Source organism: Botryllus schlosseri, chromosome 6 (assembly GCF_051294905.1).
Source record: "Botryllus schlosseri isolate E-star chromosome 6, Bs_hap1, whole genome shotgun sequence".
Taxonomy (NCBI): domain Eukaryota; kingdom Metazoa; phylum Chordata; class Ascidiacea; order Stolidobranchia; family Styelidae; genus Botryllus; species Botryllus schlosseri.
In genome coordinates, this window is record NC_137241.1 from 25870290 (window position 1) to 25894072 (window position 23783).

The following is a 23783-nucleotide window of genomic DNA, read 5'->3' on the forward strand; positions in this document are numbered from 1 at the left end:
TTGTCAGTTGTGACGTATAAGTTATCTTATTCTTGTAACTCAAGCAAAGTGTATTACTTGAAAACTTGAAACAAAATTTCAGCGGACGATTTTGTCTTGAATATGACTGATTTCAAGATTGCGGCAATAAACACTTGACAAATATTGTCTTCAGAGGACATGAATTCTTAAAATTGTTACTAGTTGGCATTTGAATACACCCGGGCATCATTTTTCTTCACTGTCAAAGAAAGTGGATCAGAAGTCACACATTTAGCAGATTCGTCTTGACTTCCTGATCCGAACGACGCCACTTGTGTTTGTCACCAGAAGCAATTCTTTTTACTATGTACACGGTCCATTGTTTGCCGACAATCGACAGCGAATGTTCCGTGATCTAAGTTTGAAAATACGAGATCCATTTATTTTGACTTGAGGGTAATATAGATGACTGCTGTGTAAATATTTGAGTCATTTATAGCATGTAACGTCCGTCATTCTGCGGTTGTAAATCGTGCGGTGATCCTTGCCTTGATTCAATATTTGAATTTGAGAATTACAGGACGCCGTTTCCATGGTTTTGTAAAGATGAGTTGCCCGAATTCGGCCACATCATTCGCGTGGCTTTGTTTTATTCGGGCTGAATTGATATTCGCATTATGAAACATTCATTTTGACTGATTTACTTTTTGACGCCTTGTATTGTAATTTTTCGAAGTGAATGGTTCTACGACACGCAAATATAATTTATCGAATCTGAATTCTGCGAGTTTTTCAAGTAAAACCGCTGCGGTTTCATGTTCAGAATTGTACGGCTTCGATATTTTGGTTGACGAAAATCTGAAGCCGTGGCTCTTGGAAGGAAACCTGTCACCTTCGCTTGCATGGTATGATAATACATTTCAAAGAAATCCAGTCTACTTATCACATCTGGTTTTTACCCATACCGCAATGTGTTTCTGATCCGACATCATTCGTAACCCTACAAATATGCCACTTTCGGTTAAACCAGGATTATAGAGAAATTAGACTTAGCCTATATATCAGCTTGACTTGACTTTGGCTATGGCCGAAATACGACACAGTTCTAAACAGGATTTTATTCCATGCCTTTACCAGTAGAAAGTATGTAGTATTTTGTGTAATATCAACATTTGTAGATAATTCAAGTCCGATCAGTTGGGCGAATAAAAGTCAAAATTTTGTTAAAATTGTAGCGTTAGGTCAAAAAATTGTTTACAAAGTCAAAATGTTTTTACAACCTGCATTTCGTTTGTGTCGTAGAAGTTTACACTGTCGGTGAACTTATCATTTGACATTTTACAGCTTGTAGCCTACTTTATAGGCCTACCGTTGTAGACGGCCCATTGTCTGCCCTTCGTGAATCATAAACGGTCAAATGAAACGATTAGATTGACATGGTGTTATGCTTAACACACTGCAATATCATGACTGAAGCAAAGACTAAGTGGCCATTTGTTCCTATATCAAGAAGAGCATGATGAAAAATTGTGATGCAGGCAACATTGTCAGAATGGAGCAACACGGTGTGTCATCATCAGTGTACGCACAACTTCAGCGTTGTCAGCCAGCATCTGCTGTTGTTGAACTTTCTTTTTCCATTCTTGGCAAGCTACTTTCTACCCGAGAGAATGTAGGAAAGTATCTTTCGTTGCACTACAACAAATTTTAAATATTTCTACCATAATGCGTGATGAAACTACTGAAATTCTTCATAGGTCGAGATTTCGTTAAAATAAAGTTTTTTTTATGTAAAAGCTGGTCAGTTTTGAAGTCAAAAAAGTTTTTCAGGCCAAACTACTTCGTAAGGACAAACAGTTCCATCCGGATATGAGGATAAGTAGTACAATTCTAACAATATGTGCGAAAACACCTAATTTACATGCATGAGGACAAAGTTTTGTCAAAATTAGGTTCTTTAAGGTAAAAAATGTCAAAATTTTGAGTTTTTAGGTCCAAATCTTTCGTTTTTTAGGCAAAAAAAATCACTCCACTGATCAGTTATCGCCATGCTATCTTTGCGTAATGGGTCAAACCCTTCATGATATGATTGTAGAATAACATACCGGTAATGATAACAAAACTACGGGGTTTAATAATAATTGGTGATACATTCATATTGCTTTTTTGTAGCGATGCCCCTCTCGATTTGAAGATCAAGTCTTGTATGGTCTCAGACTTCTTCAGTTTGGTCGGTAAGTGCCACTTTCCTATTTTCATGTGAGGCACTTTCAGGGCACTTGTGGACTTGTCCTGTCGCTGAACAAGTGCATGTCTGGTGCTCTCAAGTGTGCTTTTGTAGTGAACACTGATGCTACTACACTGGTGACCAATTTGGGCTTTTCCCCAGTGTCAAAGCGCTATGCTACATTATGCATTTTGTGTTGAATACCTGCAGTCTATATCGTTCCCTGTATTTACAGGTTTTCAATGCGTCGATCCGCTTACGAGAAGGCAGAAAAAAGACCAAATGAGGGTCGGTAATCGCTGTTGGTGTGCATTTTATGCGATTCAGCACACAGTAATTTCTTTGAGACTCCGACAATCATCAATAATTACCACATGCATCCCTTTTATTTTTAGATAAACCAATATCGCCCACCCTCTTTTATTTTTATCAATTATGCATGGCAACTTTGTAAATCAAATTCAATTTGATATGAAGGAGACAAGGTGATGTTGAAAGATAATTTATGATTGATTGATTGCTCTACGTGTGTTGAATCGTCAAAACTCTAAGTAAACATGGCTATCACTTCTAAACATCACAACAGCTAGCTTCCGATTTTTTCACATCATTCTTCATCTTACATGTCATAAATATAATTATTATCAAAATGAATGCTCTTGATCATGTAATATTGATATTAGTTTGGTTTATGATCATGCTTGCGTAAAGGCGTTGACGAATCATCTGTGAAAGTCAGTATGTCATGCCATTGTAATTATTATGTATGATTTCAAATGGGATCGGCCATATCTTTTGTGTTTGAATTTGATACAGATATATGCCGTATCCTTTGACATAACACTGTATTTATGTCGACTGAGCTATACGTTTAATAACTCATAAATCTGTAAACTGGTGTATACACAATAATTTGATAGCGATTCTGTATCAATAATGCCGGTGCTGCTGTGGGGATCTCATTACATTTGGTACATATCGAGGTTTTTTTTTATGTTCTTTTACCGTGACTGGAACACAATTGTCGCCAAGCTACTTGTCATGTCCTTGGGTTGTATCGGGCGGATGGAGCGTTTTGAAAAGTGTTTCAAATCTGTCGGTTGAGCCATTCGATATCGTCTGAAAGGTGTCACTTGCTAGGTTTTTGTAATGTGAGACGCCCGGCTAATTGGAGTTACTATTATGGGTGGGGGAAGGTATGAAGAATTTTTTGAAAGTTGATCTCACTCAAGCGGGCATTCATTGATGGCGGGATCCGCTAAATGGGGTTTCAATACACAATTCAGTAATATATTCGTAGTGATTATTGAACGTTCGGGTTTATTTCAATATGAATATATTATCCAATTGTATATTGAAGCTCTGTACCTCTCTTTATGTGGGGTTTGTAAACTATTGCTAACATAAACATTGTTATCATGCAAGTTGGCATTGAACTGTTTTGAATACTTGTGTATGAAACACATCTTTCTTGTGATAGTTACCATTCTCCGAAGTAAATGTGTCTTGTACGTAGTAGAGTTGATTTTCTTCATTTTAATATCCAATAATATTCTCAACAAATATAGCTTTCTTACTTGGTGTTACATGCTGACTTTGCACATGATTATTTTTGATAAGATATTCAATAGGCTAACATGCGTTGTCTACAATGGTCAAGAGGCCACAAGATAACAAGATAGAGAACCACCATTCTTGGAAGTTTCGTGGCGTGGAAAATATTATAGTAGCACTTGTGGAAAATATATGAATCTTTACATTTTTATTTGTTCCAATCACTGCATAATTTTAACGTCTGTTCCAATTCCTTACCCAGCGACCTTACTCTGCATCAAAAGGCCTGAGTGGGGTCTCCTCTATGCAGGGGGTAAGTTGTGAAGAGTTGGTGTGGTCTTTGTAACGCTTGCATTTGGATCTGCCGTAGCTTACCACGCAGAGATGGTTGCATTTTGACGAATGAACCCTACCAGGTCATTCTACTCTTCGTAACCTAACTAGATTATTTCTCCGTTCCATCCTGCATGGCATGTCATTGCACAAAGAACATCTGTATAAGGCAATGGTTTTTAACAGGGCTTGATTGAGCCTGTCAGGGGTTTGCTGTAGATCAAGACACACACCCAACTCATACAGCATAATTCACTCTGATTTGCAGTAAATATTTGCAATCTTTTTGTCTTGTATGAAAACAAGGTTTTATCGGTTGAATTCTTACACTGTTGTTGATGCACAGTTCATTTTGTGCAACAGTGTTCTATGGTAATGTATTTGATATGTAATAAGGAAGATTTTGTTTTGTGACACGGCCAAAATGTGGGCTTGTAGGTAGATAGAATAAGGGCTTGTTAGGTTCGCAAAGGTTAATAGCCATTGGTATAAGCGATGGCAACATAACTTGGACATCGTTTATGCAATGATTTACCTACTCTGCATTTCAATAACACGGAATTTTCATTGATTTTCGCACCAAGTCAATCATGAGCATGTGTTTCACAACTAACACGCACGGCTGTTTGCGGTGTTTTGGGTGGACACTTGATATATAAATTCCACAGTTCCATGTCAATATTTCTGTGCGATCTTTCGACGTAGAGTCAAGTGAAAAGACCGGTGTCGGCGTCCGGGTCTAAAGAGCCGGGCGCGTCCGGATTGAGCAACGAGGAAACCAAGATTTTGAAGATGGCTAAAGAGCAGTACCAGCGTCGCGGCAGTTTTATCAGGATCTTTCCGACGCCAGAAACGTGGGAGTTGTACGGCTCGTTCTTGGAGTACAAATCGAACCACAACTTGATGCTGGCCCAGAAATTATTCCCCGAAAGGTAATGTGGTCTCGTAATGTAGATGTCAACGTTCACACTATTATATAGGATCAAATTTGGTGTAAGGTATAGTATAGCTGTCATTAATCATTTGTAACTCCAGAGCTGGCCAGTGAGGTAGTACGTCTGCATTATGGCACCCTTCGAACTAGTTGCTTGGTGCTTTTCACAGTTCAATTTCCACTTGCAGTAGTATTGACATGGCTTAGTAATTGCTACTTGTGCTTGTGAGTAGAAATTAACGGCTCTACTTTAACTTCAGTATCAATGCTGACTACTTTAACCTCCTTTGTGTATTTCGTGTTACAATTTTGCGTATTCACTTGAAATGAAGTCGTTTTTCAAGGTGCTTGTGTCATTCCGTCGAAATTATCAGATAGGAATCCTCGCATATTTTGAATCCAACCCGCACTATTCCAGGGCTCGATCGAAGGTGTCTGGCGCGTACTCGAGTGCCGTGGCCAGGATGAGAAGCATTGCTGCTGGACCGGTGTGTTGTAAATTGGAATTAATTTCTCGACTCTGTGCTAAACCCGGCTGGTTATGCGTTTCAGATGCTGGAAGGACGGAACCGAGTTATGTCCGAAAGGTTTCTGCAATACGAGAGAAAGCTTCTCTCTCTCGAAACGTTAAAAAATAAGAGAACGAAAAAGACGGTGACTAAGAAGAGAAGAAAGGAGACGCCGATCGGTGAGTTGAATCTCAATATTTACTGTACAGTATAGATGTGAATTTTGAAATTCAAACTTCAAGTATTATTTATGAAATCGATGTACGATCTCATAAAAAATACAGCGGAGTACTAATTACGGCTTGTCGCAACTTTTCGAGTTGAGCAAGTTGAAGCAAAGTGTGTGATGCATCACATATTTTCTATGTAATTAATAAAGAAATGGTCGAGAAAGTGCGACAGTGAAGAAATGCCATGAGTTGTCACCTCGATCCGACAGATATGTATGTCTGCAGCCAGAGTGCAATGGTGCATTGTTTAAAAATGTTTTAGCTCTAGTTCGAATACGGTGAGTTTCTACAGGAAATGGCTGCCGCCAAAATGTTTTCCAAATCTCATCTCAGTTATTTGACCACGTCATATTTAGAGTGCAGAGCTCCTTCAATTCAATTTATACTCTTTGTGGGAATAGGTTCTCAAAAATGAAGGTATTATTTCGTCGAACTTTAGCAGGACATTTAACGTTGAATAATGTATTGATATTGAAATGCACCCGAATAATTTTGGCTGACACTCGTTTATTCGAAATTTCATGCCGGTGATATCATATTTGGTGATACGATTGTTGATATACAATTATCTACTAGTTGCTGACGATTACCCCTGACGAGTGTTAGCCGAAAATGTTTGGTCGTATTTTAATGCGAATATATTATTCAATTGTATATTGAAGTTCTTTACCGCCAAAAAGCTCTTCTTATATATTTATATAACGTTATCATTGTCTACAGGCGTTGACAACAAAACCCTGGCTCAAGGTCACTTGAGAAAAACAACAGGACACGAAGAAAGTGACGAGTCTGGCGAAAATGAATCCGACGCCGACTCCGAGATATCCGACGATTCAAAAACGAAAAAAGATCAAAGGTCAGCCTCAGCGCAGTCCTCAAAAATATCGAGCGTCGCGAAAGCACGAAAATCGGCGCCGGCTAAATCCGCGGGAGGGGCCGGAGATTTGAACCCGCTCACAAAGTCTGCGTACGCCAGCGTACGCGGCAAAGAGTCACAGGCACGACCTCCGTCGCAAGGGTCATCGGTTCTTACGTCTGGCAGTAAATCGAGTTTGTCGTCGCGTGCGGGCACTGCTAAATCGGCGAAAAAACCAGACAAGCCCCAAGAAGCGACTTCGCAGCGGCAAGCTGCGTCACAGAGGACTTACACTTATAAAAGTGCGACGCAGGCTGGCGACTCAGCAAAATCAAACGGCGTTTCAGCGACGACTGCAGAAAATGTTGAGTCATCATCAGAGTCTGATGACGATGATGAAGGAAATGTAACGTCGGCAAGGAATGGTCGTCAGAAACAGGTTACCCCTGTACCATCGTCTGCTAAACACGGTAGCACCACTACGCCTAGAAGCGCAAAGCAGCAGAAGAAAGCGTTTGACGTGCTGCTTGCACTTAAATCTGGAGGAAATCTCGGGTAGGGCTATGTTTTACGGTGGATACTCTCGGTTTAGTTTGGCAGGATTTCGTTTGCCTTTCATATTTAGGAGTCCTTTCTACCTTGTCTTCATGACGGACTGTTCATTCGGCGAGAGCTTCCCGAATTTCGGTGCTCCGTGGAGTCATTTTAGAAGCAGTAGCCTAACACTGTGACCAGAGCTGGGCTAAGCAGTTATCATTGGCACTCAAGTGGAAGTAGAAGTAACAGAGTAAATATCTACTCAAGTACAGGCGGAAGTATTCCGAAAGTTAGTCTTTCAAACATTTCCAAGTGCACCATGTGTTACCATAATATTGCCTGATCGTAAAAGTATGCACGGGGCCTACGATAACTTGTTAACCAAGTTATTATATGCCCTGGTAAGCCCATTCTTCATCCGTGTTCTTCATTGAATTTTTATTTCCGTCATGTTCTGAAAAGATTGAGAAAAGTCACGTATAACAATGACACGGCCCTATATCATTACGACGAAGTTATCTATGAATCTAGAAGCAACTAAACGATAGTAAAACTGGTCTATAAAACTATTTACTATACAAGCATACAAGTTATTGTATTGTACGCGTAAAGTGTCACAGTTCACAGATTCCCACCTTTTGATTATCATTTCGGGTGGTAAGCCTACATTATCAGTATCACCGCTGATTAATGCATGATTTTTTTCGGTTTATTCAGGAAGGTACAGGCGAGACAGGCTTTCTCCGCCTATTTGTCGAGAGTGCAACAACGTTTGATGTCTGAATCTGAGTCTCACACGCAAGAGAATACCGACACTGTAACAAAGCAAGAGGAGCAAATGGTCTGTGCCCCCTTTGACGCCAGATAATTTCGGATTTTAAACGATCGCCGGCCGTTCTTACTATTCAGGACCTGGTGCTTAGATTTTTGAAGCGTGCCGCCGGAAACTTGCGACAGTCGTTTGCCGTCGTGGTGCCAAGCAGAAGGCTTAGTCTGCCCGACCGAAAGCGGATATTAGCGAAGCAGCTCGGGGATTTCGTGCATATTTATAACAAGGAAACGGACGTCTTGGAACACAAGCAAAGTTTAGGGTGCGTGAACACATTTTCCGAATATTTTTTGATCTGTATGATCAAAGTCAGAGTCTGATTCAAACCTGTCGCCATAGTAATATTCTGTTGACAATAATTTGCCATCAATCCTAGAACTTCTTCAAGTGACAGGGTAGTTCGTAGTATTAGATTGATATAGGACTATATTAGTCGTCTTCCTGGTGAATACGCTGCAATATGGCGTTTCCTGAACTACAGTTACACCTGTTGAACTAAAAGTACTAGTTTATTACTCAATTGGAGTTTTACTGCAAATAAAGGAGGTTTGAATGTGATATTTTTCTCAAAAGTTCTGGTTCATATAGGTCACATTTTGATATCACCAGAAAATATTGTCTTTTTCCTCGAAAATTTGTTATATTAGCCGTTTAAAATTCCACTCTAGACAACAGATTATTTGTATCTCAGCAATGTCCATGAAAATATTATAGCAATAATACCGGTACCTTGTTTTATGATATTGAAACAATCATTGCATTACCTTATTGTCTAAAATTACTTGGATATAAGTGGTCATTATCTGAATGCCTCAATATTCTGTCATTAGCGATAAAAACAGAAGTAAAGTTGACAAAAACGTTACTGAAATTTGTTGCTCCTCACGAGTACTTGCAGTTTACGAAATATTTCATGGTCTAGCGATGCCCGTTTTGGCATACAACGTAAATTCCTGTAAGACAATGTTTCATGAGTTTCCGAAAGTCAGGTTTTCGAATGCTCGGGTATTGCTGACTAAATTTGGATACTCTTTTTTTCAGTCTGGAAAAGGAAACCGCCTCGGCGTGGACCGAGTCCGTTCAAGAGCACACGCAAATCAAGGAAACGGACTTCAGATATTTCGTGTTGACCGCCTCCGAACCCGAACTGGAAGAAGTCCTCACGACTTACACTCACAAGAACAAGTCGGCCTCCGTGTTTTTGGGCGCTAGCAAACCAAAGTCCAGGTATTTATCGAGTGATATTGTAGCCGAAGGCTGCTTATAATTTTTGTTCGTTCCTCCTTAACTTCTAAGAAAGTATCAAGTGATTTTGGAAGTTGTTGTTACCTGGCTTAAAATTTCCGTGACCAAGGCTGGGCGAAGTCGAGCACATATGTAATTCAATTCTGAATAAAGTAATCAATTCGAAGAGCTTCTTGGAGGTACAGAACTTCAATATACAACTTCAATAATTGTGAACGGCCCCGTCCAACGATTCGAAATCGGTCGTCTCGATAATTATTCGCACTCTGCCATCGGCAAACATCTGTTAGATAATCCGATTTGTGCGAATAATTATCGAGGCGACCGATTTCGAATCGTTGAACGGGGCCGTTCACAATTCCATTTGTGTGCCTTGGAGTCGACTTTTATCAAAATACACCAACCAAAACTCTGTCAACAAAAAAAGTTTGTGTACCACCTAAAAATAGTACATTGAACGCTCTCTCTTTCACGCTGGTGACGTCATATTTTGTGATACGATTGTTGATATACAATGTTCTTTCCAATTCTCTACTAGTTGCTGACGATTACCCCTGACGAGTGTCAGCCGAAAATATTCGGGTTCATTTCAATATGAATATACTATTCAATAGTAATCAATACGAGTATCACTCATTGTGACGTCAAATGTGGAGAGTTTTTATGCGGCCACAAAGAATATAAGGCCTGTTCTATATCGCATTAAAGATTACGTTGCATTTATTCAAGCATACCTATTTCATTGTACTTTGTGACAGGGTTGTAATGACTTGAGCCATTTTTTCAAATGCTTAAAATGAGTCATATGACTCAAGGCTAGGTCGGCCAAAACAGACGTTTCATTGTAGAGCTTCGAAGAATAGTAAAGTTACGACATTATTGGCATTTCGTCTATCATTCCTGATACTTGCAGAACAGGGCCAGAGGAAAATACGATATTATGAATGCGAGCGATTCTATAACACTCGAGCAGAGTTGAAAAAAGTGGGTTGAACCGGATTGAACTGAAACTGAACTGTGAACATAATGGCTTGGACTCGGACTCGAGTCACAACACTATGACTCGGACTTGACTCTGTGGTGAATTGAAAATGACTCGACTTGACTCGAGTCAAAACTATAAAAGTGAGATTGACTTGTGACTCGGAACCTTGTGACTTGGTTACAACCGTGCTTTGTAGCAATGCTGTTGATTGATCACGACTTTACTGGTTGTCATTTCCACTAAAGTGCGTAGCTTTGTAATACATGTTTCATTTGCTGCCACTTTGCAAACTAGCTGAGTTAGGTCGCAAATTATGGATATTTTGCGCGTATCGTTAGCTGCATTGCCAACCTGAGATTTTAACCCGACATATGTGTCAATATGTTATTGTTTTGCAGGGAAAAGAGAGAAGTCTCGACCCCGTCGACAGTGGCGTCGACTTCGAGACTCGCTACCAGAGGTCGAATGTCGGCCGTGGATCATTTTCCGTCGACGCAATCCCTGGTACACACGGGACACATTTACCAATCGGAGGAGCACAGGGAAGGTGCGAAAAAATCTTCTCCAACTGCCATTTCGTGTTTGTCAAGTGCTTTTTACTGTCATGTGGAATGTTGTCAGTCGGAATTTTTGACGCTGTTCTTGGTCCGATAAAAAGATGATACCATTTGATTGTAGATGGCTTATCTTTAATTTGAGACCACATCATATTTGGAGAGCGGTGCCCTTTTAATTCAATTGGTACCGATGGTGGGAATATATCAGCATGGCAGCCAAGTCCGAGTTCAAGCCGTGGTGCATAGGATTGAGTCTGAGTCCTAGTGTTGTGAATCGAGGTCAAGTTATTGTGTTCAGTGTTTAGTGTCAAGTTCAAATCATGTTCAACTGATGTTTTACAACTTTCCTTGGATAATATGGAGCGGGTTGCATTCATAATGTACTAATTTTACTCACTCTCAACAGTTTCTGGCCCTATTTTCCAAGTGCAAGTACTAAAGCCTTCAAATTTACAAAATAGTTGATAATCTAATTTGTATTCTTTTTAAATCACGAGGCAGTTTCGCTTCATTATTAGCACAATTCCAGAACCCACATCAACAGAATGGCCGCCTGAGATGAAACATCATATACTGTGCTGACTCATTTTAATTGCTAAATCACCAATAGCCTTCTGATACATATATTTTGCTGTTCAGAGATATTTTGTTGAAGATTGTGGAAAAAATATAAAGTTGGATTAGTGAGGTCAATCACGGTGACCATGTTTAGAAAAATCCATTTTCTCCCGTGATACACATAATCATTTTTCCGTGATAACTTTAAGATGAGCTGCTTGTTAGAAATGACCCCCCAGCAGGTTTGACATTAGAAGTTCATTAAAAAATTGTTTGCCAGTTTTGATGTCATATTTGTTGCGATCATACCCAAATGTGTCGTCGGAAGCGTTACGCATTATTATCACATTCGCCACCACATATCTCTACGAAAATGAATTTTCGGCACTCAAATCAAATCGAACTCGCGGATTTTCAAGTCACAACCACGTATTTCAAAAAAGGCAGTTGCAAAATTCACTTTGAAATAATAACAGTCAACCCAATTTCTACATAAGTAGTATCGTGTTATTTTCAAAAGAAGTCATTTTGTTGCTGTTTATCACTAGTCTACAGACATCATTTGCACAGGACAGATGACGATTGCACGATAATTGGGATAAATTTGCAATTTCGCAAATTATTCAATTTGGATTTTGATAATTTCCAGACTTATATGAGTTGAACCTGCACCGACGAAGCCAGTCCGCGTTTTCAACGCTGCGAATGCGGTCTCCGTCTCCGTCCGGGTCTACCTCCGGCATATCAATGCGCAGCCCGTACCAGCCGTCGACCACGTACCTCCACCCCAACCCGAGCTTCAGCTCCATGCAGCAAGCCACCTACGTCTATAACTGTAAGCTCACTCCTCCGACGTCTGTGACAAACGCGGTCGCGAATCAGAATTCAGCGCAGAAGAGACCTTCCAGCGCAAGGGACATGAACGGACAAGCCAACGTGACAGGTGCGGTTCCTTGAAATTATCACAACGCATACTCATAATACTTAATGACAGGTAAAATCTGAAGAGTGTCTTGGAGGTACAGAACGTCAATATACAATTGAATAATATATTCATATTGAAATAAACCTAAATATTTTTGGCTGACACTCGTCAGAAGTAATCATCGGCAACTAGCAGAGAATCGTAAAGAACATTGTATATCTACAATCGCACCACTAAATCCCGTGGAAATTTTTGCCTTGTGAATTATCAGGTGCGGTTATCAGTTATATCAAACTGTTTATTGCATACTCCCCATCTCCGCTTCCTACCTCTAACACTTCTTTAGTGCAGTTTGATGCCAAAATTGCCATACGTGTTCTGAGAATGTGATCACGATGGATTTATATCTATTCAAAATGGCAAAATGATAAATGTAAATATAGCGAGACATAGAAACTTAATTAACAATGAGTTATTGAAAATAGCGTGTAAGTGTTAGGGATAAGATCAGGTTATAGTTAAAGCCACGGTTGCCTTCGACATGGATCAGCAACTAAGGATAGTCAAAACCTCTTGAGTAGCCTAACCGCAAAATTGGTAAACTGATGACTATAAAAGGTCAATACTTTTGCACTTTGACCCAGTAGTAATCACCAGTTCATTGCCCCGTCTGGTTTAATTGAAGCCCGTTTTGTATCGTCAATGTTACCATGGACAATGGAGTTTTATAAAGCAAATCGTTATGGACAAATCTGATTAATAAGGACGGTATGGCAACCCTGGATATAATTGAGTTAGTTTGTGTTATGATTATGAATAGCGTTACAGTTAGGGTTAGCTTGAGTTGTGTTGTGTACACTATCATGACTGTCAGTATTTGACAAATGCTATTTTAAATGCCTTTCTATTATGAGTCATTCATAATATATCATCACCACTGGATTGACTGAAAATATGATATGAATCCTCTCTTAGTTGTCATTTGGCAGTCCAACACCTAAATTGATATTGGCTAATGCTATCGTTGCCGGTTTACTGTACTTGGTATCTGTTATGGCTTTTGTTGCAGTGTCCAATGTGGCGACTAATCCGGCTGGAACTCGACCGACGTCAGCGTCTAATGGCAGAGCGGCCGTCGGGGGAAGTCTTCATTATCAAACTGGTATGCTGCATTAATTATTTTTCATTTCTTTGGTTTTACTTGTTTACTTCTACATGTTATGTGTTATGAACGTCGGATTTGTTTCATATATTATTGCATAATCGACTTTTTTTCTAATTGATTTCAAAATATAACCATACTTATGTAGGACCATCCTAACATTACAGAAATATTCTTTTCACTCTCTCTATAACATGATATTGTGATCAATGTGGTTGATTTTGGAGATAACGTAATTTGCATTGCCGTGTTAGACTTGCTTTCTTCAACTTGAAACTCGTCTCGATAATAATTTTCTTCTGCTATCTCTTTTGCTGCGTCCTTGTAAAGGCACAACTCGTAGGAGCCACAGTCTTCCCACCATGCACATGTCCGTACCGCGGTATTGCCTTTTGAAAATGCTATGCAAGAGACACCGTGAGTTTGCTTGTCTGAACGAAATCAATGCATGATATCATAGCCTGCTACATATATATATATATGATATCGTGACTGCTACATTCATTTCTATGTTCATCGTTAATATGGTGGTATCTCCTCTCGATGCTTGTAGGCCTCTATTATTCGTCATATTGATGAAGTGTTACATTAGCTAATTGGACCATGCGGAACACTCAGAAACAGGGTTTATGTTGCATTTCCTGTACTTTGAAATTCAAACCACACCAACTCTTTCACGATACAAAGCTAAATCATATCTGACAATTTTTGCAAATGAATGATCGACAATATGAGACTGATGTTTCACTATTGCCTGTGTCTGTGGCTGGCTGCAATGATTTGAGTCCAGTAACGAGAGATTATTTTTCAAGCACCGGTACTGAAATTATATGCCCCTTTTCACTAAAAAAGCAATTTTATCAACGAGAATTATAGCGTGTGTGTATATATTACTGGTAACACATACCAAATAGTAGTATTTCTGGAAGAAAAATTTACCGTCTTATTGGTTTCTATTATGCTTCCGACATAGTAATGGTCAGACTGGACAAGGACATAGACTGGAAGCCTAATTAGAGCAATACCCTATTTTGAATCGAATCATTCTGCTGCTCGATTTTACCTAACATGGTATTACTCGTTTGGCTTGTGTGACTGCATTCCGCTGGTGATTAAGTGTTGTGCTTTTTGTGGAGTCACGGTATTGCGTTTCCTGTGTGATGATTCCCACATGAATTTTAGTTTGTCGTATATTTATTTAGCTGCAAACGAAGAAGCAATCGCTGACGCACTTCAGAAACTTGCCGAGAGGCAAGCGGCGAGACAGTATTCCGCTACCAGTCAACTGCAAGCGTTGACCCAGCATTTGTCCAACATCAATTTGGCGAATTTATCAGCGTCGCGACAACAGCTCGGTGAGATGCTGCAGATCGCATTCTCCATTAGTATATCTTTCTTTTTTATATGTAAAGGCCATTTCTGTACCATCCATGTCCAGCTGCATATGCACATCATGCACGAATGGTATGCATAAGTACCCACTGCTTCAGTACTTAATTTTACCTATAAAATCAGAAATTTGCTTGTAACTTTCTTTCTGTTCATTTTTAAGAGTAAGTTCTATGGAAGTGAGATAGAAACATGTTGCTTCTGCATCTTTTAAGCCCAAAACTGAATTTCTAGTGTAAGTGATGATCAAGATATGGCTAAATTAGCTGTTTTTGGCTCGTTCGGTGAAATTGCACGACCACTAGAGGGTGTACGAGCCCAAAATTATGATAGAATTTATTTGTTTACTATTTGGCACCACATATCAAGACCCTTTTTTGAAATTCAAAAATTTTCATTTTTCACTCCACCCTAATGCATATGTCCTGATCGTGTGTATTAGGGTTGTCCATAATTTGGAAAATCTTACAAATCCTCGGTTGTAATGTCTTATTCGATAGATTATTAATAAAAAACGACACTGAGCCTGGAAGAAGCTCACAGAAATGCCGTTAAGATTTCGTGCAAAGCGTTTGAAAGTAGCTGCCGTAGAATGGGCGTGCCACCGACCATAGAACGGCGAGAAGACTAGTAATCAAGAAACCACGGCTCTTGATTGGATAATCGGCTACGCTTCAATGACCACGTCAGCAGCAGCTTGCTGATTAGGTGAACAAGGAGTCTGCTACTGGCGGCGATTCTGAAAGCGCATTGTATGTAGGTGGACAGATAATGATTTAGGATTGATTCAAGGTATCTTGAGGTACGAAATACATGATGTACAAACAACAGCTGCTTCACAAAAACGTCTAAAGCATGACCGCTTCATTGTGAAGGAAACCGCTGTAGCCTATATGCCTTGTTTTCAACGAGGGAAAGCATAGGCGCTCATGCAAGTGGCGACGGATTCCTAGTTTCAGAAATAATATATCATTATTGAATACAAAGATAAAGCTTAACAATGACACTATAAGTTAGGTGATCTTATTGGGCTCAGGTTGCAGTACATAGTTAAAGTTTTGAATGCTCTAGCGATCGGCTGAATCAGACGGTTAGGCTTAGCACTCATCAGATGTTTGCAGCAAATTGAATTCACTTGTAAATGTTTTCAAAGTCCCTAATGATGTCGCAGAAACGAGGTTTAAATGCAAGCACAGGCCCTGCTTGATATGATATGCAAACTATGCTGGATACTATGCACTATGCAGCATTGTCTGTGTTTACCTTTACACCCCTTTTCTGCGCGATTATTAAGGAATTTGACATATCATATCCAGCATATTATGTGCTTACTTTTACGCCTCTTTTCTGCGTCATGATCAAGGACTCTGACAACACTTGCAAGTGAATACAGTTTGATGCAAGAATTTGACAAGTGCCAAGCATAACCCGCTGATTCAGCCGAACCTTAGAGCTTTCAAAACTTCAACTATGTACTACTACCTGAGCCCAATGAGATCACACAAACTATAGTGTCATTGTTGAGCATTATCTTTGTATTCAATAATGATATATTATTTCTGAAACTAGGAATCCGTCGCCACTTGCATAAGCGCCTATGCTTTCCCTCGTTGAAAACAAGGCATATAGGCTACGACGGTTTCTTTCACAATAAAGCAGTTATGCTTTAGACGTTTTTGTGAAGCAGCTGTTGTTTGTTCATCATGTATTTCGTACCTCAACATACCCTTAATCAATCCTAAATCATTATCTGTCAACCTACATACAATGCGCTTTCAGAATCGCCACCAGTAGCAGACTCCTTGTTCACCTAATCAGCAAGCTGCTGCTGACGTGGTCATTGAAGCGTAGCCGATTATCCAATCAAGAGCCGTGGTTTCTTGATTACTAGTCTTCTCGCCGTTCTATGGTCGGTGGCACGCCCATTCTTCGGCAGCTACTTTCAAACGCTTTGCACGAAATCTTAACGGCCTTTCTGTGAGCTTCTTTGAGGCTCAGTGTCGTTTTTTATCAATAATCTATCGAATAAGACATTACAACCGAGGATTTGTAAGATTTTCCAAATTATGGACAACCCTAGTGTGTATGTATATCATGGGTGCAGTGTATATGCTGCAAAAACATCAAGGACAAAAATATACAACGTCGTACTCCTATTTTTACCTTTATACATTCTGATCAATATGGTCAATACGTTGTAGTCTACTTCTTGTTCACACGAGTTCAATGCACATCTACAGTAACGACTAATTCTATTGAATTGGTTCAACACCATTAGTATGCATTTTCTACTGGGTAGATCTGTAGTTGTCACGTGTCGAACCAACTTTAAGTTGATTTTTCTGCACAATCGGAAATTTCCAGCATTCTACGATCTACTGCATTCTACACCTCTAGAGTCTGGACACTTTATCAACCCTTATTTTGGAATTTTCTTGAAGAGAGACAGGCTTCCGCTCGTGCCCATCGTCTAATTCAAAAACTTCTCACCAATTTGATCCCAAGAAATTGTTGTGAAGGCTGAAATTTTCATAGTATAGAAAGTATATTACAAAGATGTCACGCACCAATTTTTGAGAAGCTAGACTCTGTTATTAGTAAATATCCCAATTACAATTTTTACCAACAAAGCAGTGCCTTCCCCCTTAAACACAGCAGAATCGGAACAAAACCCGATGTAATCGAATTATATATTTAGGCTTTCTTGGCTCCGTTTTGATAGGGCAAAGGTGTACTCTACTCTGTGAACAACATTTTCGCGTACGACCATTTGGCTTGATTGGTAATTCAGTGTGTGATGGTAGTCGATCCCCCGACCGAAATCGCAAGCTTAATAATCCAGAATTCTGTGTCGGACTTTGTTCATTGCTTTTGTCATTGATTGGATAATACGTGATTAACATGACGGAGTAGATTTTTAGGAGCATATAAATTTTAAATCCAAGCTCGTTTATAATTGTACAATAATGATAATATACAATTGTTCTCATCGACATATCCTACCCGAAATTGACTTTCACATTGTGCTCTGTTTCCAATCTCAGGTCATCGGACATCGAGTCTGTCAGATTTAGCGAGCAACGATCCTGTCGTGCAGAGCATGATGGAGCCAAGTTCCTGGGATACCGAAAACGGTTTGTGAAAAGTTTGCAAAGTAACTTCACGATTCGTACTAAATCCGATTGTGTGCAGCAAGCAAATTTCCGTCCCGACCGCAAAATCAGCCTCAAGTTCTGGCGCAACAGAGCAAGGAGCTTTTGCAGCAGAGCAAAGCGAAGCATCAAGCTATGGTAGCTCAGGTAGCACGGGTGAATAACGTTTGCACTAATTTTTCGTCTAACTAAACTAACTTGTTTGCCGAATAATATATAGGTTTTGCCCGGTTGCGGTACTCGAGCAGTTTTATTTGCACACTACTTGAACATCTACTTGATAGGATTTCAGAAAACCTGATTACTTTTAACAATATTGATTTTTAAAAGTAGAAAGTAATTTTGGGATGAATTTACATCCCTTTTATGACTGAAATCGTCATTAGAACTGAGCAAGACAGACACTCTATCACGGAACGTGGAAAACTACGGCAGTCGTGCTGAAATAGAATGACGAAATTCGGGAGCATAGCACTGGTTCTCAGTTGCAGTGTGAATGCAAACAACACATGTTAATTGAAATGGCAGTTTTGAGAGTTCCCAGTCCATTTTTTATTGTGAAATGTTTGATATTAACCTAAGCAACTCGAGCTGATCAAACATTAACTCAATCTGTCCGGAGACACACGTTGTCCGTGGTCTCAAATACCACACCGTCATTTGTGGAGGGAGCGTACCTTCCAATTTAGTAGGAACCCAGGAGGAGCAAATCAAGCAGTGTTAGTTCCTAGCTGCTTGCTTCGTTGTTCCATTCTAGATTGTACCGATCGACTTCGGGTCGCAGCCGAAGTTCGAGCTCGAGAATCCCGACTGCGGAAGATGCAGATTACTTGATTCTTTGATGACAGAAGGCGAAGAGGAGACAGGCTACGAAGACTCGGAAGGCGGCAGCCAGTCGTCGACAGCCTTCAGGATAGATAGAAACGATTTTCAGAAACAGCCGGAAGCGAGTGTGTATTATAAGATAGTGGGAGATCATCAGACTGTAGTTGTGCAGAATAATAAGCAGAGAGACACGCAGAAAAACGCAAAAAACGTGACCAAAATACCTCTGAGAAACGCGTCGTTTGTGCAAAACGCCCGTCAATGCATTGAGAAACATAATGTAAAAGACAGTAATAAGAATTCATATAAACCGTCGAAATATGCCCAAAAAGAATCGCCTCGTCCCAGATCGAGAGCAGAACGCGTGTGGATATCTTACCACGAGCTTAGCCCCAGGAAATCGGAAAAATCCCAGAGAAATCACCTCAGAAGCAAGTCCTACGTGACCGTACGTCAAAAATCGCCCGAACCCAGAAAAAATTACGCCACTTGCGGCACGATAACTTATAAAAACGCGATGGATTTGGCGAAGCAGAGCCCGCGTAGCGACAGCATAGTGGGAGGTGTGCTTAGCGACATGAAGGGGGTGTACAGCGCGGGGGAATCGCCCTGCAAGCAGTGGGTGTATCAGACGTCGGGGAGTACGGGTGCGAGGTCGTGGGCCAGCGACAAGAGACAGAAAAAGAGAGGCACGAAGGTGGGGCGTTGGAAGCTAAAAAAAAATGAAAAATTTGCAATGAACAAATTTAAATTTTCATGAATTGGGGTATTATTTAATCTTTTCAGCTGTCTTTCTTGTTTAGATACTTTCCTTGCTCTTGGTGTTATCGATCTTTTGTGTATGACAAGAGGCAACTTAGCTTTGCAAGGTCATATTGTAAAGCAGCCAAGATTTGTTTATGAGTGAGTAGGAGAAGCAGGCTCGGTTTTTAGTTGAATTCACATCAGAATCGACGCTCCTACTGTAAAATTATATGGAGCTTTGAGATGGAGTCACAGAGACAGCTTGGAACCACTGAGGTTTGAGGGTCCGACCAGCTTATCATAATAGCAGCCTAATAGCCAAACTCTACCTATATGATTTTATGACCTAATTTTAAATTTTTGTCATGCAGATATGGATTACAAACGGCTTTTATTTATAGACGCTCTTTGATTGTCTCATTTTCGAACTAATACCTTGTAAACGATAGATTTGATGTTTAGACATATATGGAATGCAGTAAGAGCAATTAACATCTTTTCGATTTTGCAGTTCTCTCATAATGATTTGATATGCAATAACGGTGTTGGCAGCGTGTTGTTCCGTCCTAACATCCAATCACATTCCTAACAATTAGTGAGTAGGCCGTGTTTGTGTTCCGTATCGCCACTCATGAGGGCTCTAACAACTTGCAATTGATAATCTGGCATTTCTGAACCATCTCCCGTATTGTAAATTTGTAATTCTATACTTGTCACCATATCATTTGTTCTCTAATGAGCAGTGAGACCCATAGCATATATTACAACACACATTTGTCTGATCATTTTAGCTATGCTCAACCACTGCGTCATTGAACAGTGAACACGGAGATATAGGCTCAAAATACAAGTATTAAATCGCACATTATTCGCAATCACAGCAATAAACAGGGCTCAATTGCATTATTCTTCCAGCCCCAACATTTCGTAGCCAAAGAAATTTACATCAATGTGGTTGTGATAAAACAGTAATCGAGTTTGTAACATTCCAATTTTCATTCAGGCTCACAACTTAGTGTCGTCAAACCCGGAGGCTCGGTCGCTCTACGCTCCACAATCGGGAGACGATATTTCAAACAGCATGAGGCAGCGGCCGGGATCTGCGACCAATGCTGCGCGGCCGCCTCAAGTCCCGCGTCCTCCGGAAAAGCCGAAACCAACTGAGAAGAATACACCGCCGATACGGAAACCGCTCGGTAGGTATTCTTTGGTGTGATCTTTTAGCAGGTAGACTTTTGAAAGAATTCAGAGTGACTGATATTTGTGGTGAGATAGCTAAACTGGACTGACTTAGTGACTGACTGATATTTGTGGTGAAATAGCTATAGTTCACGTAGCTGTGTGCCATATCTACGTTGTACGGTACATAATTAGAGGTAGATGAGGCTAAGTAGCTATCAAGCCGACTCAATTAGAATGCCATCAATATATTGTGGTGATGTGCCAAAATTGTCAAGTACAAACAATTTTTTTCATGCTGGTGATGTCATACTTGGTGATGCAATTTTTGATATACAATGTTCTTTACAAGTTACTGACGATTACCCCTGGCTAGTGTCATCCGATCATATTCAGGTTTACTTCAATGTGATTATAATATATTAAATCGCATAGGAAGTAATAGAACTAAAAAGTTTTAAAAAGTTGATTAGGACAGGGTATCGACAACTTACTCTCCAATAGTAGATGAAACGTTGAGAATTTACGATACTGTTGCCATGATACTGATTCACGGTAGACTGGTTGTTATGATGCAATTCTATCCCATAATAACTTTGTACACGGCAACATTTAAGAAGTGCAGTTGTGGAATCAATCTAAACGCAGAAGTACTCCATTAGTGACTACCTCTGCTCAATCATTATTCCTGTTGACTGTAGTGTTATCAATTATTGTGGTATTGATTCTTGTCATTGTAACGAAAAATATAGCCTTTTCCAGTCAGTGTGCTCTATCATAGGTTACTGTTTGTCTAACACACTAACGTTCTTGAGTGAGTGCATTCGACAACGACATGATACGCTTGTATGATGTCATTTTTTGAGTTGTGTTTTCTTGCATTGTGTAGGTAACACTACTAAAATCTCTCATGTTGGAAGTCACCCACAGCTGACTGGCGTTTCTCCTAATCCTTCATCATATAAATCAAATGAGGATAGACAACGACATTTTTACAACAGTTTCAAGTACGACACGTCAACAGGACAAACGAAACTCGTAGATAGACAGCAGGACTTGGATATTGCGAGGCCTGTGAATAATACAGGTAAAGTGAAAATTGTTTGTCCTATCAAGACTTAAAAGGCCTGACAAGGCTATTTTCTGCACCGTCTGTGTCAACCGGCACATGCATATCATGCACTCATGGTATGCATACGCACAGATCTGTGTAGTGCATATCATGAGTCGGTGTATATGCAGCAAATTCATCAAGGACAGCAGTGTGTAACGTCCTATTCCTATCCTATCCTGCATTTTTGATTTGACTACAAGTGTAACTTCCACTCCGGCAAACTTGTTTTTGTTTAAAGTTTTGTAAGTCTATCTCGAAGCGGTAAATCAAAAGTGTATGCCTGCCTCGGGATTCTGGAGTGGGAATTCTCTGCCTTTTTCATGTCCAACATCTTATTCAGTTCTAATATGATATAATCGGTCGGTAGATATATGTGTGTCCTAAATCATAGCATTCTGCACTAGAGTATATGGGTTAAAGTTCAGGTTTGAGTTAGATTTAGGGCGAGGTTAAACGGTTAGGGTTTGGCTAAAGGTTAATTTTGTTGTGTAGGTTGGGGTTATGGCTACTTTTGCGGGTAAAAAGTCACATGCTAAGTGTCGCACGGTCAACTGTGGTTTTTCATTTTGTCGCATGCTCCAATGTCAGGCACAAACTTAGACAAGAAAATTTTCAGCTTTTCCAAATTTGTCTAGAAGTAGAACAATAGCTACACAGTTTTTTTCCAAATTAGATTGGAATTACTGAATTTGCAAAAATTTCTATACACCAAGCTTGGCTCATTCCATACTATACGATTCTCGTGTTGCATTATCAGAAAAACCAGACATTAGACCATAGACACATTTCGCAAAGTAGATCAGAATTATAGTACTGACATTTCACTCTGTTCCAGCAACTGATTCCGGCTCCCGACCATCAAGTGCCAAAAGACCGTTATGGAAACCTTGAATGAAGAAACCATGTCGTCTTCGCAAAGAGATTCACGCTCCCAAGCAATGCAATTCGTTACTGTTCGTGTTTTATGCAAGCGGGCTCTCTCAAAATTGATAATTCCTGCACTCCTTTATATACGGTGATATGTAGTTTGAGGTAATCCCGCTTTTCCGATAGTTTCCTATGTCTTGACAAAACGACCTGTTTGTAGATCAAGTAGTGAATCGAAAATTCGTCATCGTTTGGCGCTAAATTTTGTATTGATCTGGGATGATTCAGCCCTTCGTGTCACAAGCAGTGATATGAATTACTCTTTTTACCATGTTGGAAGACAATTTGTGGGATGAAAGCAGTCATCTGTGATTTTAACTATGTGGCTGAGTATTAGGATTAGTAGTCACCGGGATCACATGATTTCGTCACGCTTTGGAAATACTTTTCTGATCTGCATTTTCGATGGATTGACCTCGTGTACTGAAGCATCTTCCCTTGTAGTTGAGACTGCACGTCTTAATATTTTCTCATCTCAGATGAGGAACTATCTTTCTTGTGGTTTCTGTCTTTGGATAGAATGTCAATCGCTTTCCCCCTGTGTTATGTATGAATTCAGAAGTCATTCTGCACTGTGCTTCGTGTCGGCACCTAAGGTTTTAGCTTGGGTGCTGTTTTGGTAGAGAATACATTTGATGCTCTATCCACTGTTCGGCATTGTACAAATTATTCTGCACTCCTCCGTTTTCTGTGTGGATCTACCATGTACATAGTCTTTTGCTATTTACTTGGATAATACGAATGTGTTGCACATCCGACTAGAGATCTCTTCTCTAAATATGTTCCTACTGTGGATTTTTTCCCTTTTTATGCTTGGTGAACACTACAGTTATCCAAATATATTTTAGTGTCAAGATTGAAATGGTTCTTGATTCGTGAAGTTTCAGCGATAAGAGAGAGAGAGAGAGAATGAAATGAAGAATGAGTCTTAATCGTAATTTATACAGGATTGTTTTGCAACCTGTTAAACAACGAAAATTGGCATTTATGACAGACATGGAGCTGTTTCGTGGTTCTGCAGGTGGTTGTAGCAAAGAACGGGCAAATGGAC

The 23783-nt window shown here is 39.9% G+C and overlaps 1 protein-coding gene across 9 annotated transcripts in view; it reads left to right on the top strand.

Annotated features, from left to right (window-relative positions):
- LOC145441827 (tubulin polyglutamylase TTLL5-like) overlaps positions 1-23594 on the top strand; it is a 30301-nt gene extending 6707 nt beyond the window's left edge. The window contains exons 10-31 of one of the 9 annotated variants that reach the window (XM_080319766.1): positions 785-866; positions 2134-2195; positions 2424-2476; positions 4005-4055; positions 4781-5007; positions 5428-5497; positions 5562-5697; positions 6469-7159; positions 7859-7982; positions 8051-8232; positions 9012-9197; positions 10599-10747; positions 11965-12258; positions 13310-13402; positions 13733-13819; positions 14605-14757; positions 17836-17925; positions 17984-18099; positions 18701-19465; positions 20516-20708; positions 21693-21778; positions 22641-23594. In XM_080319766.1, coding sequence (XP_080175892.1) covers positions 785-866; positions 2134-2195; positions 2424-2476; positions 4005-4055; positions 4781-5007; positions 5428-5497; positions 5562-5697; positions 6469-7159; positions 7859-7982; positions 8051-8232; positions 9012-9197; positions 10599-10747; positions 11965-12258; positions 13310-13402; positions 13733-13819; positions 14605-14757; positions 17836-17925; positions 17984-18099; positions 18701-19465; positions 20516-20708; positions 21693-21733 — 3845 coding nt within the window. In that variant the 3' untranslated portion in view covers positions 21734-21778; positions 22641-23594. Of the gene's footprint in view, positions 1-784; positions 867-2133; positions 2196-2423; positions 2477-4004; positions 4056-4780; positions 5008-5427; positions 5498-5561; positions 5698-6468; positions 7160-7858; positions 7983-8050; positions 8233-9011; positions 9198-10598; positions 10748-11964; positions 12259-13309; positions 13403-13732; positions 13820-14604; positions 14758-17835; positions 17926-17983; positions 18100-18700; positions 19466-20515; positions 20709-21580; positions 21779-22640 lie in introns of all 9 variants that reach the window. The other 8 variants (XM_080319762.1, XM_080319763.1, XM_080319764.1 and 5 more) reach the window with 8 other exon arrangements.
- The last annotated feature ends 189 nt before the right edge of the window (positions 23595-23783 follow it).